General features: G+C 34.7%; 1 protein-coding gene across 1 annotated transcript in view; it reads left to right on the top strand.

Moving 5' to 3' along the window:
• Window positions 1–20,525, top strand: part of WDR27 (WD repeat domain 27) — a 119,321-nt gene that overhangs the window by 62,151 nt on the left and 36,645 nt on the right. The window contains exon 23 of the mRNA XM_084513690.1: window positions 6,036–6,134. Coding sequence (XP_084369816.1) covers window positions 6,036–6,134 — 99 coding nt within the window. The remainder of the gene's footprint in view (window positions 1–6,035; window positions 6,135–20,525) is intronic.

The following is a 20,525-nucleotide window of genomic DNA, read 5'->3' on the forward strand; positions in this document are numbered from 1 at the left end:
GTAGTCCCAGGAAAGGGATGGCTTTGTCCAATTCATGCAAAATTTCTAAAGAACAAAATCTATATTTGTGTAAGTTCAAATTAGGTATGCTAGATGCTAGGTCTTTTATTTAGTTAGTTTTATTTATTTATTTACTTATTTATTTTTGTGATGTGTATATAAAGAAGGTACTCCAGTTTAAAGCCACAACAACTAGAAAGGATTTTTCTTGAAAGTGTTGTTGCATTTCTGGTCCCTGAGTAAGAACCGATTTAAAAAAGACTTTTTTTTTTTTTTTTTTTTTTTTTTTCTCTGTTGTGATTTTAGTGTTGCCCTTTCTGACTTGCTTCCCCTCTTCTCCTTCCCAGGAGGAGAGTAGACATATAAGTATTTTGACTCAAATGCACATGACCATGGATTAGACTAGGGTGCAGTGGGAACAGATGGGGACAAGGTTGCTTTGAAGGCACAGTAAAAGAAAACAGAGCAAATAATTTATAGTGAAACTCTGCAGGTACATAGTCGATTCATTTTGCACACCCTCTCTACCAGTGTAATAGAATTAAGTAGTTTTCCATTTGGTTATAAATTCTTGTCCTCGAGGAGGGACCTTCACCCTTCTTCCCTGTCTCTTGCTAGCAATTTAAAGAAGAAAACACAAGCCTCTACATACATATAAGGTGCTAAATACACTCTCACACTCTGGGTTTAATGAAAACTGACTACTCCAAATATTCTTCAAACTTCAAGTGAAAGGAAACACAAGTAAGTATGTGGTTATGGGTGCAGGAAACCTGTTTGGAAGCTATAGGTACAGGTAAATGATTTTTACTTTTGGCTGACCCTTAGACAGAAATGGAAAGGAAATACCAGTATCTACTGAATTGGTATTTTTATTACAAAAAAACTTGGTCTTAATATTAAAAAAAGGGATTGACTTTGGCTAAAGTCTGTAGCAGATTATATGCGCATATGCACTTGGGGTATTACTGAGTACTTCCTAGACTGTTTTTCTTTCTTTCTTTCTTTCTTTCTTTCTTTCTTTCTTTCTTTCTTTCTTTCTTTCTTTCTTTCTATTTGGTTTGCTGAAAAATTTGTTCTTCCTCTATCGTTGAACTCATATTTTCAACATTTTTTTTTTTGCTAGTGTAATGTTATCATTTATACATCACTTACTGTTCTTTTTTTCTCTATAGAGAAGAAAATAATAAAAACATCTAGTAATTATAGAATAGAAAAACAATTTGAATGACTTCGGAAATGTAGTAAAAACTAAAGTTATGGTGGATTATAGTAGGAGAATATTTATATTGGAGTTATTCCACTTATGAATACCTGGATATCATTTCAATTAAAATACAATATATATATTTTTAACTATTGAAGATGATAAATTTACTGAAAAATTCATTTTCAATCTTGCAACAAGTTCACTTTGATTCTCAGGATTTAGGCTATCACTGGCTAGTTTAAATATCTGTGACTAGTGTTAATTAAACAGAAGCTGTTTTTATACACTCTTTGTGGTGACATTTTCCTTTCAATGACATTCAGTTGTGATACATATCAAAATTACTCTGATTTTAATTGTTCATTTCCTTAAAAGCACAGCTATTGGAAGAGATGATGATAGCTGCCACAATGTAATAAACTATTCTGGGATGTAAACAGACTCTGCCACTTTTTCTACTGAATTACTGCATCTAAAAAGATTTATAGGGCAAGAAATGTATCAAAAAGACAGTATCAGAAAGAAGTTTAACAGTAGTTCTGTTGGGAGAGAATTTTCTGAAATACAGTGGGAAAATTGTTTTCACAGCCCTGTTGTGTGTGTTTTGTGTAGTAGATTGTCAGTATGAAAGCAGTCTCTAGAAAAGATCCGAGTTGAAGTCATTCTCATCACAATGAATGTTTCAGTGCTTAGCTACATTTATGTTCCATCTGTATCTGCTTGTCTTTAGTTTTCTCTGACTCAGTATGTCTTGGTACACAATGTGACTGATTCAGAAAAGTGCTGCATCCAGCCTAACCTCTAGTTCATCACTAAGAAGCATTTCTTGAAAGGTGGGCGGCAAGAGATTGATTGCTTTGTAGGTTGAGAAGTGCGATTAGTTAAAATCAGGTAAGAGCTGAAGTGTTGATTTAGGAACAGTGTGGAAGAGCATAAATTACTAGAATACCTATGTTTCACAAACATGGGATTTATCTTCAAAAAGACAATGAAAAGTTATAACATCTATTTAAAAAGAGGAATTAGGACATAGAGACTTAGCTAAAAATGAATGTTCTTCTCCCCAAATTCAAATAAAACTCAGAACCTGGAATGGAAAATTTATTTTTATTGCATAAGTTTGGCAAAGTTTTGTAAGCCACTGAATTATGATGGAAAAATTTCAGCTTCACTAACCATCTCTCTGTGATACATTCTTTTCATTTAAAACATGAAGCCATGTTTCTTTTTGGCTCAGAACCTGTTGGAAAACATTATGCCTGTGATTCAGAGGATTTGTACTCCTGACTCTTGCTGCTATTCCCTTCACTTTTTTCTTGTGCCTACTTCCATGAAAAAGAGGGAGGAGAGTAGCTTAAAGGAGAAAAGAAAGGTGGCAGTAAGGCAATTCGGGGTCAGAAGGAACAGAGATGATGGGGAGTAGTAGGAAGTATAGTCCAGTCTGATGCATGTTCTCTGTCAAAGACTGGTCTTACTGTTAGCAGAAGAACTGGTGCAGCTGTTCCAACATATTTCAATCGAAGAGTAATTAGCTTGTGAAGGGAAGTAATCACTCACAATATGAACATTAAAAATTTCATAAATCTATTTTACTAGCTCCCCATGCATTAGGTGAACAGAGTCCAGAGGAATTACACTGATGCCAAACACCTGTATTTTAAAGTTGATTTTATTCTCTACAGTATTTTCCTCATTCATTTCTATTCTTTTTAAAATCTTATATCTAAGAGTTCTGTAGTGTATTAAGCAACATGACATGTGTCTTGTTTTTGCTGTCCCCACAGTTCCAAAGGGCACAGACATATGTACAATAGTGATGGGGAATAGAATTTGAATCTATAATGACACAAACACCCCAAAAGTGTCATAGCATTACTGGGTATTGTGATACTATTGAACCATTTTGACAAGAGGTCCACAGGATTTTGGAGAGGCATTTGGTAAGGACGATCTCTTCTTTTTCTCACAAATACCCTCTTTCATCAGACATTTACATGCAGAGGAGCATCCTGTTCAGGAAATGGAAGTATCGCTTGATCTTTTCTCCTTCAGCATAGTCCTTTCCTTTCTGGATTATTCCTGGATTTTGGACTTCTTACCCCAGTAGCATCTCATCTCTCGCTCATTTTCTAAATATTTCCCATTAATTATGTAGACATGATAGCACTGACACTGTGGTGGTAAAGTACAACCTGACTGCAATCTATACACTTCATCTTTGCTGGAGTAGAAAAAGTCCTTGCTAGCACTTTCTCTGTTTTTTGGAAGTAAGAAAGTCCTGTGAGAAGTCTGTACCATACAGCCAGGTAGCACACAATGTGACACAGCTTGGTATGAAGTAGGGAGCACAACATTACATTTACTGAGGTAACAAACACAGCAGCACACAGAGATGTCACATCTAATAAATGTTAATATAATTTGAGTCTTAGTATAGTATAATCAGAGAGAAAAATGGAGAGTCAGTATGGAAGGAGGAGAATGGATGGATGTGATCTTGCAGCCTATAAAGCAAGGGAAATTTTGGAGGCTACTGTGATGTTAAAAGCATTTCTGAAACCTTCTCTTTTTAAGTCAAATTACTTGGCAATATTGTAATCTGCTTGTAGTGTGAAGTAAATAACCAAACCTATGGCTTAGCATTTTTAAGTCAATAAAGAGGAATCTTGTGATAAACTGGAGGTATTTATAAACATAAGTTGTGTTTCTGAATGGAAAACTTCACAACAGCAAGAACTTGAGTAGTTCTGTTTACAGACTGAATTTACTACTGATATATTGTGTTGTACTCTTCATCATGTCTATTGTATATCCTTTTTCTTTTTTTGGGGGGAGTGGGGAGGGGTTGGGGTGCGTGTTATTACAGCACTTTAATCTCTTATTGTATTTGAGTTCCCTTTGTCTATCTGTTCCCTTGTGAACTGATCACATTCCAGGTGGTATAGGTCATAGTAGCTGTGGTATGGCCATACATTTTAAAACAAAAATTGCTGCTTGTATATTACTATCAGTCAAATACTTATTCTGACCAGTTTCCTGACATGCATAAAAGGTAGGCAGGAGGGTCTTACTGTTTGAGACAGAGTTTCCAATTAACAAACTTCGTGACTTTTTTTTTTTTTGTATCCTTTAGGGAAGGACACAATGATTTTTACACATTACTGGGTTTTCTGATGCTTTCTCCAGTTAATATGGCAATATTCATATAGAATGTTACAAAAGATCCAGAGGTTAAAAATGGATACTTATTTTTCTATCCATTTTTAGGTGCTTGACTGAAGCCAGTAGGTGGTTTTAAGTCCATATCCTGGACTGAATTCAGAATTTGTGAGGTATATAAACAGGATACAATTAAGTAGATTTACAGTTGGACTCTTGGATTGCCTCTCAGTGAATATAGTCATGAATGGAATAGTTGACACTGAGTACTATGCAATGTTTCTTTGGTACTGGCTTGGACTAGAGAATCGTTTGAGTCAGCTGATGAGATTTGTTTTCTGAGTGAAGCATTAAGTGATTCTCAGGAGCGGCCTATGTCCATGATTCTTTTCATGAATTGGAAGATTTGTCAGTTGAGTCCACAAGATTTGAGGACATGTATCTTGTAGTAGTTTGCAACTGAGTTGCCCTGGGTCTGAATGATTGCATTCCTCTTGGGATAGCAACAAAAAATTTTAAAAGCAGGTGTGGGTAAGGGAGCAATAGAAGGGCAAGGGAGTAATAGGTTGTTGTAACAGTATGTGTGCACAGTTTGCTTTAGGTTATATTAAGCTGTCCTCCAAATTCCATGTTCATAGGCTGGATATTTAATAAATGCAGCAGATATTAAATATGTGCAAAGGAACATTTTAGCTTTTTATTGCAACTGTGAAGTTTGGATTACCAACTTTCTGTTGTTTTATACCAGAAAAATATAGTATAAAGCATGTGACTTCGTGCAAACATGTGACTTTCACTACAGCTTAGTGGGGGACCTATACAACCATTTCTGTTTCAAAACTTTTTTTTTTTTTTTTTTTTTTTTAATGAAAGATAACACTAATTTAAATGCACAATTCAGCTGTTTTCATAGTATCGACATGTCTATGACTTTCATTGGATTTTGGATTTTTTTCTTAATACAATTCTGCATTGGTATGATTCCATTTTTTGAGGTTGTACCAATAAGAGCATAATTGTTTTGATACTAAATTGAATTTACTCCTTGGAAAGCACTTTTTACTCTTTCCTTTGAGAAGAGAAGACAGGTAGCAACATTTTTTTTTCCTCACTGATACCTGTGTTGCTCATAATAGTGATTGATTTGTTATTGAATTCTATGCTGTTCAATTTGAAACATCAGCCTTGTGTAGAAACTGAAGAATTCTATTTCATGTAGCCACAGACCTGAGAGTTTCCAAATTTAGAAATGAAGGTTTTAGATTTCTACATATTTCTATCTAAAAAGGGTTTAAATTATGAAGAACACCCTTAAAATACATTTTGGGATATACTCAATATTTAATTGTTCAAGGGGAAAAGATTACATTACTCCTTCTAAATATATATATATATATATATATATATGTATATATGTATATATACACACACACACACACACATACTGTTTGGGTTAATTTAATTAACCATTTGTTAAATTATCTTGAGCTATAGAAATCCCTTCTAAATGTTGATGTGGTTTATACCTGTTTAACTATTTTGAAAGCATTTCTAACTTCTCTGCAGATTGAATATTTTCTCCTCTTGGAATATCATTTAATGCTTTGAGAATGTTTCATAGCTTTTTAAAGTGAAAATATTACTTTTTTTTTGTTTTGTTTTTAAGGCTTATATATATGAGATGCATTCAAGTACCTTTTTACATAAACTGGGGGGACACAGAGAATGTGTCGTCAATGTGGGTTTCAGTCCTTCATCTCCACAGGTAAGACTTTTTTTTTTTCTTCACTTTGTAATTATAACATGTAAAACCTTCACTGTAAGCTTGCTCACCTGTGTGCTTCACATTTGTCTGAAGATAATTTGGGAAAGTAACACTTCTCTATAATCAATGGAACTAATGGAATCTAGTTTTTTTTTTTTTTTTTTTTTTTTTTTGATTTTTTTTCACAAGTCATCTTCCCGTTGGTATTCGTGGACCTACCCAAGCTTCCCTGTAATATTCTCAACACCATATAATCCAACCTCTTTCATTATGACACTTCCAATATTGACATATGTCCTCATGTCCCCTCTCTTCTGCAGTTGTTCTCTGCCCAGTCATCAGTGTTTCTCATCACTCTTTGGTATCCTCCTCAAAATGCGTCTTATAGGTACTCCTTATAAGTACTTTTTGAATCTTTAAGAATTAGCCAAACACAAAAATAGTTAGTTTATGATTCTTGATATGTTGATTTTTGATATTTAAATATTGTTAAGGGACATTTTTTAAGATTTCAAAAGTCTTTTTTTTTTGTTTTTGTTCTTCTTTTTCCAATTATATATATTGCTTGGAGACCTGAAAGTAAAATCTGACCATACCCCTCAGGTATAATCTGCACTAGAGCTCAGGACTCCTGGCTATTTCTGTTCCTAGACCTTTACAGACTGGGGAGGGACCTTTTTGCAATTTACCTCTTCCTTGTCTATTTCCCATTGCTTCAGCTTTAAAGAAGAAATAATCATGCTTCCTTTCCTGAGATTACTTTGATGTTATTATAATAACCTCTTCTGAGTTTGTAACTCAGAAGAGGTTATTATAATCTGTCATCCATATAATATAGTAATGATATGAAAAGTAAACAAAGCTAAAGAAATAACCAAGGGTTTTTTATACACACACACGCCTCTACTTTTTGCTTATTCAGAATATAGAAGCTTTATTTGCTGATATGTAAGACCTGTGGTCTATACAATTCTATAATACACACCATCTTTCACACACAGAGAGAATTTCTACTTAGAGATGGATTTATACTGGGAAATATAACTTTGTTTTTCACTGTTCTTATATTTACATGTCAATTTACTGTGTCAATGTACTGTGTAAGGTTATGTTAAACTGTTCATCTATTTTCAACTGTAGAGTGATTATGGTGTCCACTCTAAACTTGTGTGGGATGCTGCAGCAATAAATGCTCTCACTCACTACTTACAAAGAAGAGTTCTGCCATGGAATGTGTTATGAACTTATACTCGTAGGGGAAAAAATAAATCTATCTCAAATTACCTGAGTAGATTGCTCCTAATCCTGAGAATTTAATAAAGAAATACACTGGGACAGGGAATTAGCAAGGGACTTGGGCCTACCCTAATTACTCAAAGGCCTGAAAATTTTACAAATCAATGTTATTTTAAATGTGCTGTATTGGAATAAACAGTCGAACAGCTTTATGACAATATTTTGAAATGCTGTTATTGTTGTGTTTTGTGCCTTTCAGATATAAATAAAGAATATTCCAAAGAAATTTAGCATTAGGCATTGACAGTTTTTATTTTTTACTGATCAGTAATACTACAATGTGTTAGCAGCATTATATTTCAGTGTTATGTCTTAATTTTAGTACACCAATATATACATAGAAGTCTGTTATCTAAGCTGTAGAAACCAAGGCTTCCCAACAGCAAGTTTATCCCATCAAGTCTTTGCATGATATTTTGATTCCCATAGACTTACCTTCTTTATTTTTATTTATTAGAACTGTAGTGAAACTTTCTACTTTCAATGTTTCTTCTTACTTTAAAGAGTCAACAGTGGTAACTCTCTCTCTGTATATGACCCTGGATTGCACAGTATCTCCTCTTTACTTCACTATTTCCTCAACAAGAGCCACTACTGTTCAAAAATATTTATGGAATGAGTTTAATTTCTTTACATCTAAGAGTATTTTTTTAAAATTTACTTATCTCATTTTTCCATATATAAAAAAAAGTATATTTCTGTGATTTTAGAATTTCTAGAAGTTTTATTCCTTTTGCATAAGTTGTTTGAACACAGAAAATGTGTTATTGCTATTCTGTGGTGAAAACTATGTATTTCTAGTCTTTGGATTCAGCATTACAAGTACTGCATTCAGTTTGGGCCTCTCTATACAAGAAGGACACTGATACCCTGGAATGTGCCTAGAGAAGAGCTGCAAAGCTGGTGAAGGGCCTGGAACACAAGTCCTGTGAGGAGTGGCTAAGGGAACTTGGGTTGTTTATTCTGTAGAAGAGGGTGCTCAGGCAAGATCTTATTGCTCTCTACAAATACCTGAAAGGAAAGTGTGGGGAGCTGAGGGTCAGCCTCTTCTCCCAGATAACCAGCAACAGTAGTGAAGTTCTTATATATTGAAGGGGAGAGCTGACTTCCTGTAGTCTTCCAACATCATCTTCTTGTGGTCCAGCTATTGGCATGCACTTTGGTTGAAAAATTATAATCAGAGTCCAACTGATGAAGTCTAGTGGCTTAGTTGCAATGCTATAACTCAAGACTTTGAAGTAACCAAGTTCAGACAAATCAGTTGATAAGAGGGGCAGAATGAGCAAAAGGTATAAAGAAAGTGCTGCCTATGGATGGTATAACTGAGTGTGCCTCTGGACAACAGGCCTTCCATAATGAACTTCATAAAAAATCACACAGTTAATTTGGTATTGTGGCTAAAAGCTAGAAGTTCAAGGACCAAAACCCATTTTCAAGAAGAGCTCTTCCTTGAGAAATGAGAGCTGTGGATTTCAACTATGTTACAATTTTCCCCATAGTTATGGTTCTGGGGGAAGATTTGGAAACTGATGTTAACAGGAATACCTTACCAAAAAGCAAGAAATAGGCAGAAACTGCTGTTTTGAAAGATTACGGCTAAAATGTAAGGTTGGATAACTAAGTTCTTCTCCATAAAGTAGTCTGAAAAGCTTTCTAAGTATTTCTGGGGGGAGTTGTATAACAAAAAACAACAACAAACATCAAACAAACCAACCAATCCCCTACCCCCATACCCCCTCCCCCCCCCCCCAAATTATATATATCTATATGTATATACACACACACCTAAGTTTTCCAGTAAAGGAGTTGGCATGAAGTTATATTCAGAGGTGCTAGGAGAAGGCTGCAGAAGGAGCTCAAAATGCAATGAGAATCTTTTAGAGTGGGAAAAAAGTGAGCCACATGTGAATCAGAAAAAAATCCCATGCTTTGAAAGAAAGACTTTGTATGAGGCAGCCAGAGTCTCCAACACTGGAAGATTTTTATACCTACTGCTACCACTAGTTAGGGATTTAACATCGACACTGTTTTTGTTTCATCCAATGTTTGAATGAGTACAGTTAAGAATTAGATTGTGTTCTGGATAACCTCTGCACAAAGCCCCATTGCATTCAGAGTGAAACACTGGCAGGGGAAAGATTAAAGGGTGAAAAAAGGGAAGTGGCTGATGAGTGAAATTCAAACATTCTGGCTGATCTTTCTGCTGTGGAAAGATCCAGCCAAATGTGAGGTGTATTGGCAGCACTCCAGTTCAGTGGTTCCTTGCCCAGCACCTGTCCATGAGGCAGTTTGTTCCAACCATTATTATAAGTCTCACTTGCATAAATGTTCTTCCAGAAATGAGAGAGAGAAAACCTGGATGGGTAGTGATTTTTTGGTGATTTATAGTGATTTTATTATTATTATTTACTGATGGGCATTTTTCCTTTCATCAGATTGTATTTTGGAGTTATTTATCAAATGGTTGCAATGAAAGCCAGAGAAGAAGAGTCAGATAGCATTGATTTTCTTATTTTAATTTTCAAGACAACTTCTCAATTTTAGCCTCTCAGTCTTCTTTCCCTATTTCATTAATTTTTCAAAACTTATATAGGGAAAAGTATTTAGCTAACCACAAATATTAATTGAATTTCAATCTGTTTTAAGGAATATATGTTAAGGGATATTTTAATTTTTCATTATAAAAACTGCAACTATTAACTCCAATACACTTGTGTGAATCTAAGTTAAAATAGGATGGGAATCTTATCATCCAAATGGGGAAGGAATAAATCATCTCTTTATGAAATAGTTTTGAAGCAGAATAAAAGCAAATGGGGACACTATTGCCATCTGCTGGTTTTCTTGGTGGCTTTTGTATAGTGTTGGTTTCATCTTTATACAAGCTGGGTGTATGCTGTCACATATTACTTCTCTTATTTCTAGTTGCTTTCAAAAATAAAAATAAAAAAGGAGCTCCAAACTGTGAGCCAATGTAGGGTGCTGGAATTCATTATTTCAGGATTGAATGATAACTGATATCAGTTTGCATTGCTACAGCTCCACTGATGTTCTGAGGGGTGGCTTTGAGAGACAGCGAAAAGACACACACACATACAAATAGGCATGCCTCTTGTGAAGGCATGACAATTTAAAATTGTCATTTAGAAAGCATTAATATCTTTTGACTTCCACATAATTTCAAATGGAAAATAGAAATTGCTTGCTCATAATGTGAATGAAACAGTTCACAAGTTGTTTTATCAGGAAAATATATAATGTACATGTGTGTACATTATGTTACTCTTTTTTTTTTTATTGCATTAATTTGTCTGATTGTATGTTCAGTGAGTACAGCTGTATTTCAAATAGCATTAGTTTCAGGCATACTGTTATATCATGGCAAGTTTAGGTCACAAAATAATGGACAGTGTGTGAATTACTTTGCAGATGGAGAATTTTAAATAAACGATAGAGATCTGGAAATTTCTTCCACAGATAGATTTCTACCTGTGGATTTCACTGAAAATTTCATACTGATTTTCTGCTCACCTGGTTGAAGGGAGACATACATAGTGCTCCTAGAAAGGAGGTTTGCTTGTGGATCTTTCAGACAGGCACTAAAACAACCACTTGAGTCAGAATTGGCTACAGGTAGTTTTGGATGTGTCTGGGAATATGAGTTATTGTCTTTTACTAGTTACTAACAAAGTATACTTTTCCTGGTGGTAGCATCTGGAGATTTCACATTAGAACAAATGGTATAAAAATGCTATTCTTTTGCGATTTTGGTTCACTATTGATGGTTCACTTCATCATATATTTTTCCACAATAGAGGTAGCTTTTTTAGTGATATGGAAAATTCTTTTTCAGACTTTAATTTGCTGAGTTTTGGCTTTAGTATCAAATCAGTCTTGTGTCATCCCTATGTAGGCCAAATTTTTTCCAGTATGATATTCTTCCTTAAGACTCAGGACTATCTTGTCAGAGATTAAATCATGTAGATATAAAACTTGTGACCAGTTTGACCTCTAATATGACTTTTCTGAAGTCAGAAAAACTCTTTCACGTGGTTCTTTTGATCCTAGTCACAAATATATCAAAAATAGTAGATGTAAATAGAATCTACTATTTTAGCTTTTATTTCTCCTTCAGTTTTCTGTCTGAGAGGAATAAGCAGCCAGCTGTCAGTTTTTCTGATCTTCCATTCCTGGAGTGACCTTTGTACTCATGAAAGAAGTAGAAGCAGAAGATGGAAAGTAAGCTCACTTGGACCTATAGGGGGAAGCTGTAGTCATATCAGAAAACTCCAGAGGAGTGTATCTGGGAGTGTGAGTGCTCTCCTAATGAGAAAGCAGCAAGGAAGAGGCAATGAAAAGTGGTGAGAACATTTGTTTGCATGGCAGAAAGTTCACTTAAGTTAAAATCTGGCAGCTCGGTAGCAGATAATGAACAGAGGACCCCTTGTGTTATATGAGATGATAAAATGTTACAAATCTATAAAGGGTAGCAACGGTTTCCTGAAGCCTCAGAAAGCTAGATACTGAGACTATGGATGTAAGGATATTTGTGGAAAAGGACACCTGGTAAAAATCTGAAGACTGAATGTTTTCTTTTGGGTTTTAATTAACTCCAGAACAAATACACTTTTGCAAGTGGGTTGCTTTTCATCTCAGAAGAAACAGTTTCCTAGACTTTTAGGAATTTTTTTGGCCTGAGCTGAACTGAGTATGCCTCTGCTATGCCTGTTAAACAATTACAGTTGATATGCCTATAAAATGATATTCTGTAAATGCACTACTGTCCTGCTTAAAAATTATTGTTAAAGGAGAAAAGAAGACACTTATTTTTTTGACCTGGAGGGTGGTACTACTAAATTGTTAATTATTCCAGAATATAACAAATTACCAAAACTAATTGTTCTAGTATCTTTTCTACTTTAGAGGCCTTCAAGCATCTTCTGTGATGTACACAGCTATCTTAAGTGATTTTTCTTAAGAGCAAGCTATTTTGCTATCTTAAAATTTTTACTTTTATGCCAGTGTATATGTTAAACAAAACATATTTGCAACTGCATGCTTAAGCTAGCATATCTTATTTCACGTTTTTGAAGAACTGGGTCTGTACATCCAGTCAGTCAACTCTTCCTTGCATGTCTTAACAACAAGTCTTCAACACTTTACTTACTATTCTGCAGCGCTGTCCTTTCTATATACTACTTTAAGATGCTGACGAAGAGGTTTCAGTTGTTTGTTTTCCTTATGAGCAGTAGGTTGCAGTAATGCAGGCTTTGTATGAGGACTGTCTTTGCCAACAATTGTACTACAGTTTGTGTCTGGTGAGAAGTTATTTTCTTGATTCTCATCCAAATAAAGAAGATACCTGCATTAAAAAGGAAAAAAAGCCTGATGCTGACCTTGTACTCTCTGCAGTTGAATTTATTCTTTCCTTGTCTTCTCTTTGTACTGTTAGCCAAACCTGTGTACTCTCATTTCTGTGACTAGTCTCTGTGACTTGAATGGCAGTTTGAGGTGGTTGTGTTCTTAAATTTAATGAGCACATCAGTTTAATTTTTCTATCCAATTTACTGAAACACCAGTCTGACTGAATTTTATTTCACTGTAAAACATTTATTATCATAGTATTATTTCTAAAATAGATTGGGATAGCAGAACTAAGACAACTTTTCCTAACTCTCATCAGCTAAATGATGCTTAAGTGTGATCCACTTGTAAATGGTACAAATTTGTGTAAAGCAGCCAAAGGTAGATGCATGTATCTTTGCATATTCTTATGAGACTAAGACTACAAGACTTAGGAGGAAAAGTTGGACTGGGCCAAAAATAAGGATAAAAAGAACTCTGTGAAATGCAACAGCTCCTTGAAGGCTGTTGAAGAAATGTGGCAGGGAGCGAGAACTTTGGTGGTGTTTTGTTTTGTTTTGCTTGGGTTATGTTTGTTTGTTTTTATGTAAGAGTGCTTTTTGTTTAAAAAAAAAAAAAAAAGTCATTGACTGATGTAGCTGTGTAGCTTACATCTTCAGAAACAAGCAAATAACTTGTTAATAATAGTCTAGTCTATTAGAAACTCTTCAAATTTAGAGAGCTGCATAATCCGTCAACTTGCAAAGGTTACATGGATTTAGAAATTCAGTCAAAGCACAAAATTACAGCTTGTCTTTTATCCTAAATATAGGATCCTATTCTAAGTGGCTTGGGGGAAAGGAGGGGCTTCAGCTTTACCACCTGTGGGAATTCTCAAAGGGGGCCTGATTTCCTTAGAGTGCCTAGTTTGGTTCCTACCTTTAAGTTACTGTTTACATTTACAAATCTTGGTCTTTGCTTTTGTAAGGTCTGCTTTAATTGGGGAGGAAGCTTCTGGTTGTACCACAATTGTACTATGAGGGCACTTGAGTCTGTGGAGAATCTAAAAGAAAGAGTGACACAGCAGGTAGTCCTACTGAGTTTATTCCAGTCTTTGGTATCTCATAACCAGAGTTTCTCACTTTGCACGTTTGTCTCTGCATATAGCAGGAATAATGTTTCTTTTGTAGCTTTTAATAAACAGTAATGCTTTGTGTCACTTAGTATGAGAGTTGTTGTTTAGCAGGAAAGTTTGCTTATACTTAAAAAATTATTGTAAGCACATATGACAACACTGAAGAAGGATGTGGATTTTTTTTTTTTTTAAAGGAAAATCTTCTGAGAGCTAGTAAGGACAATATAATTCAGTTTAACCATGGGATACTCCAGCCATTCTAAGTATGTTGCCAGCAAACCACAGCTGTACAGCATATGATTTTAGATAAATATGCTTGCACTGGTAAGCTTCTCAATTTATAGCACATATGTCATAAAATCTTTACTGTAGTTCTTACAAGTGTAGATATTTTATTGAATGGCATTAATAGCCTGAATGATACTTAAGTGATGGTACTAAAAAATTGGTTATTCAGCTGTTTGACTTGAGTTCTATTTACCAAGAATGTAGACGGGGAGAGCTGGGGTCACTTGTGGACTGGAAGGAGATAGGATTGGCTGGGAGCAGGAAGGAAAGGCACCAACTGTAGTCATAGGAATACTCTGGAGAAAAGACAGCTTCTTGGAGATCATCAGATAGAAAATGAGGGCGAAGGGGGAAAGGTGGAGACTAACTGTAAGAATTGGAGGCAACTGACCTACATATGTATGGAAGGAAGTGATGATATTGGAGAGATGAAGAGAGTGCCTAGAAGGAGGGAGTGAAAGCCCTACGGAGAGAGGTCAGAGAATAGCTGCAAAGTTAACAATAATAGTTTCTACACTTTAAGTTATGCCTTCTTTCTGAAAAAAAAAAAATAATAGCAAAAGTGAGATGCCCAAAGCCTGGTTTTCATAGTTGCTGAGAACCCCCAGTTGATCTTAACAGATCTGAAAATCAGTTTGCTCAATGCCTCAAAAAAACTATCCTTCAAATGACACAAAGTGAAGCGACCAGATAAAGTAACCTCTCTTGTTCCCCTCACACACCACACAACTGTCTTGCAGGACCCAATAATATAACACTGAAAAGGATAAACTAATGAACATCTACTTTTCACACTTCACAAAGGGGCATTTAGAAAAATATTTTGTGCAGCGGAAATCTTGTGCTTCAAATACAGTCCTAGCTTAAGTGAGGAAGCTTTGGCAAACAGGAAGAAGTAAAGGACTAATCATTAGGAATTTGTTCAATTGTGTTCCTTTCATAGAAGTACAAATTAGGATTTAATTGTTTTATATAGTCCTCTAGGAAGTTGTCTTTCAAATATCTCATTTCTTTATCTTGCTCTCTGAGTGTCATCATCAAGCATTTCTCTTAACAAAGACCATTCAGAGAATGCAGTCCAATGCTTGCTGATACTAGAAATTATTTTTTGGGGGGAGATCAGTTCTACAGTTCCTGGTCTTTCATGTAGAACAGGTACAAAGTGTTTTGCCCCACCTTGATTAAAATCCACACGTTTGCATTACAAGCAGATTCCAGCTTCTTACATGGTCTTCAAGAAATGTGGGACCAAACGTATTGGCAATTATGATATAAATGTATAGAGGATGTATAAGAAATCAGAACTCAGCTGTTAAAAGTACAATTAGATGAAACACAAGCAAAATGAAGTGTCAAATATAATGCATTCCAAATGATCTTTTGGAAAAGGGAATGCTAAATCTTAGCTAACAGATTAAATATGAAAAGGAAAACAGACACAACTTCTGTCTCAAATTAAAATAGCAACATAAAATGATTCCAGCTGTCCGGTGGAGTATGATATAGCCACACCAAACATTTTGGCCTAGCTCCTGGCTGTATCTGAACTGTGTACAGCACAATTTGGGGAAGGAGGGAAGCAGAAATTCTTTAAAGCTGCCTTTTGTGCTTCTTTTCTTACAAACTTCCACTCTACTGCATAAAGAACAGCAGGCTCAGAACTGCCCAGTTCTTCACCCTCTAACAAGCATTCTGCATGAGCTGATTTGGCAGATGGGGGCTTCTGTTTTGCCGTCTTTCTTTCAGGACTGTAGCATGTGTTGGAGTAGGCAGGAAAGAATAAATCCTGATAAGAACATCTTGTAACTGTTATGCTGTAGAAATATTCAAGAGCTGGGATCACCATTGTTCCTAGCTGCTGCATTTCTGAAGAGTGGTATTTGAGATGTCTAACAACCATGGTTATTCATGTGTTAAAATGATTGTATTATAATCTGAGGAGATCGTAAATAAATTATGAAAAAACATAGATGAACCATATCATGCTAGCTGAAACATCCTGTAACATTTTTTTTTAACCAGTCTTAAGCAGTATCCCATCCCTCAAGCTGCTGACTCATGTAAGAACCTTTCTTGAAACAAGTAGGTCACTTTCCCACTGCCATACTACAAGCCCATGTGTGGGACTTTTTCAAACATTTATGTCCTTCATTTCTGCTCTCCTGCTTAGAACACCTGGAGAGAGTCACATAGACTTCTGACATTACCTGGTCAGAAAATCCTGACAAAAAAGACAGTGAAGAAGAGAATACATGTATGCTATGCACTGAAGAGAAGTTAGGTTTGGAGAAAGGCAAATTATAAAGATGTAGCTCATCTTTGAATGTTACCTCAGTAAGTGTGTTACTCTTTCACCTGAATGCAAGTGAGCCACTTCTTAGATCAGATATTCTGAAGAAGGATCATCAGAGGATGATGGCAGAAACATGAAACTCTAGCATATTTGTTCTCCCTGACTTTGGTTATTTTATTTCTGTTTTCCAAGAGAAGCTAGTTCAATGCCTGGAAACAGGGAAAGAGTGACAGAAAAAGAAATGTGATGTGATATAACCTCCAGTTATAAGAGAATAACCTGAAACAAAATATGCTTTTAAGATTTTTTTTTTCTAAGGCTGATCAATTTTAATGTAGAAAACGTTTTAGTGTATGTCATTTATCTTATTTTAATGTTTTCATTTTGCCTTGTCAAATGCTGTAATAAAACAGAAAACATTTCTGCTTGTATGACATCTAACACGGAATAGTCTAAGATGTGAATTTAAAGTAAAAATAGCCATTATAGCCAACTGAGGCTAATTTTTACTACAGCTGCTTATCAGTGATTAATGTTTTCCTGCAGTTTCCTAGAGTTCCTACTCCTTGTTTATTAGTTGCCTTTTGTCATGTTACAAACCATTTAATTAACAGAAGGAAAAAAACACTAACACTAGAATTTGTGTCTGAAAAAGTATAGGAGGTAAAGTTGGCCAGAATTTTACATTCCTATATCCTTCCCCTTACAATGTTCATGCAAAGGTAGGAAAACTAGACCCTGTGTCAATTACTCTGACTGTGACAGAAAAGCCAGTATATCAGGTGAAAGCCAATACATATGGAAAATGCCAAGGAGATGGTCTACCAGGCCACTTGCTCTGCTACACTGCTGCTTTCCTGAAGAAAATCTCAGAAGGATCATGCAACCAAGAGAATAGTGAATTATAATTGTTATTTTTTCACACACAAAAATATGGTTGAAGTTAATGGAAATTAATACAGCATATCAATGTATGTAAACATGCATTATTTTAATAGATTATCTTAGAAGATTTTTTTTTTTTAACATATCTTCAATTAACTCATATATTTAATTGAAAAAAAAAAACAAACGTTAAAGATCACAAATAAAAGTACTTCAGTGATGCTTCATTTACTTTAAAGTTAGTATAATCACATTTCGGGGACGAGTCTTTAGCACGTTGTTTGGAAAACACCAGGCTCATGTAACAGAAACACTGAAAGGAAGGTATCCAGATGATGCTTTAGGAAAAAAAAAAAAGATATAGAAGCAAAGAAATACATTAGGTGTTAATGTCAGAAAACATTCATTGATTCATTCATTCATTCCGGAAGAACAAAAAGAGATTGAAACAGTAGAAAGGAAAAGTATTGCTTGAAGTTTAAATAAACATTAACACTTGAAAAAATGCTACCATTGAAAAAAATGTTAGTCTGATTTTTGTGTGAATGTTTTAACTAGTTTTTAAAAATAAAAAACAACAACAACAACAAAAAAAGCAACAACAACACAAACTAGAGACCAACTATTTTAATGTAGTGGAAATATAAAATATAAAATATAAATCTTTAATCTACAAGTACCAAGGACAGATAATAAAAGAAGACGATAAATATTCTGAATAAGAACAGATGCAACAGACATGTCACAAGATTAAATAGGCAGCATTACTAGAGTCTGGGGAAAAATTGAACACAATTTTCACTTATATTCTATTTTAGAAAAGTGATACGCATGGTTAGGGAAGAAAAAAATGTCTAAAAACTGCCTTTGAGCCAGTCATTGATCTAGAACAAGATCTTGGGGTTCCATAGTTGCATGTAAACATCAGTTTAATGTTCAGTAGCAGTGAGTAAAACAATGTCGAGTTATGAGGAAAGAAACAGAAAGCAGAAACATCTTCATGTCATTGTATACATACATGACAGTCTATGTGCAAGTTGGTTCTGCCAATCTCAAAAAAAAGATATAATAAAATTGGAAATGATTCAGAAAAGACTCACAAAGTTGCTCAGAGACATGGAATGACTTTGACAGAGGAAGTAACGGATTAGAATAAAGATTCTTCAGCCTGGAAAAGAAGCAATTCTGAGATGTTATATGAGATGTCTAAATAAGTCATGCGGAAATTTCATAGCCTGCAGAAGATGGGTGAGAAATAGTTGTTCATTTTTCAATAGTGAATTAATGGACATCAGATGAAGGTGCCATAGCTTGAAAACAAATTAAACAAGGATTTTCCCTAAAAATAGTTAATTTTTGGAATATTTGATATGGGATACTGTACATGCTCAAAATTTATATTGCTTTAAAGGAAGACTGGACATATTCATAGGCAAGAAATCCATTAAAGGTAAATCAGAATACATAGAAATCACATTTAACGTGAAATGTGTTTGGGTTTCAAGTTCTACGGTCAGAACATTAGGGATGATGTACTTAGTCTCTTCTTATAACTTGCTATTCTTAAAAGTTAATCTCTTACATTCTTATTTCCTGAGCATCCACTTTGGGTCACTATCAGAGGCAGGATATTGGGCTGGTCTAACCTCGTACAGTCATTCTCATAAATTTTCTCACGTATTTTCCACAGCCCAAAGGCGGAGTTACCTCTACATTTGAATTTGCTAACTCTGCCTTTATTTTACATGTATACTTTAAATAAGTATTTTGCTGGTGACCTGAATAAAGTTATATCAGATCTTTGATTATGTCATAAAAAAACAACAACTGAAACTTCATATTTGTGGCTATGATCTCATTGAAAAATTTCTATATGTTTAGCCAATGCATGTAGCTGATATTGTTATTATAGTTAATGTAATGCCTGAGCTTTTTTATACAAAAGTGACATAGTCTCTCTTTTGTCCTGTTTTCTCCGTTTCTTCCTTCTTCTGTAACCTCTCTATGAATAAGGCTGTGCTCCACTCTTCCAAAAATGGTAACTCTTGTTTTTCACCATTAACTTTCTTCAGCATCTGTTGGAGCAAAGGTACAATGACCTTTATTATGATGCTGGTAACAAACAAAGCCATTTAATTTCACAGTTGACATTATTTATTTTATAAAAATCCCCTCACACACACCTTTTTTTACCCCCTTAAACCTGAACAGATGGGTAACATGGACTGCATCTAACTAATCCCTTTTAGAACGTGTCTTATCTATGGTACAGTAATACTCTTAATTCCACACATCAGGCTTTTATACTTCCTTTTTTTTTAGTGCTCAGGTTGATTCAGGTTTCATCCCATTATTGATGTCACTGTGAATGCTATCAGTAATGGCAATAGCAGAAAATTTAGGGAATAAAGAACTCTATACATTATGATTTTGATCACCCTTTTTTACAACTTTATTGTTAGGACTAGCTGCCCTACTTGTAACAGCAGAAACACAAACAACTGAAGTACTATCACCATTTTAAGAGATTTTACAGTTTTCCAGGTGAAATCTTCAGGGAAAACAAAACAAAACACAACAAAACAAACAAACAAACAAACAAACAAACAAAAAACACCACCCTGAAATAGTGATTCTTGTGATCTTAAAAAGTGTGATTTGAAACTTAGCTGTTCATATATTGAAATTTTAAATTATTGCTCTCCTCTTATTTTTGGAAGCAGAAGTCGTGGAGTCTTTGTTTGTTTGTGGGTGCATGTGAGTGTACTTTAAATGACACTGAAACTCCCTTTTGATAAGATTTCAGTCTGCATTTTTTCACACTGACAGAAAATAACTCCTTGTAAGTTTCGTATATTTTTGGAGAAAAATCACTAGATTTCATCATTTTTAAAGTAGACTAGCATCACCACAACTAGATGATCTATACAATTTATCTTTAGATTCTACTAAATTTTATATTCAATACATATTTACACATAAAAATCATTGGGAAAGCTTCTTATTTTTGCTCAGAAAAAATCCTAGAACTATACAGAGATGATGCTGAGTTTATGATATATTTAGTACTAAACAAAAAGCAGTATTTTTTTTTCGGTTATTTCAATGCACTTATTACAAGTGCTTTCACCATTTTCTGAAAAAATAAACA

This window comes from Aythya ferina (genome assembly GCF_964211825.1).
Source record: "Aythya ferina genome assembly, chromosome: 3".
NCBI lineage: Eukaryota > Metazoa > Chordata > Aves > Anseriformes > Anatidae > Aythya > Aythya ferina.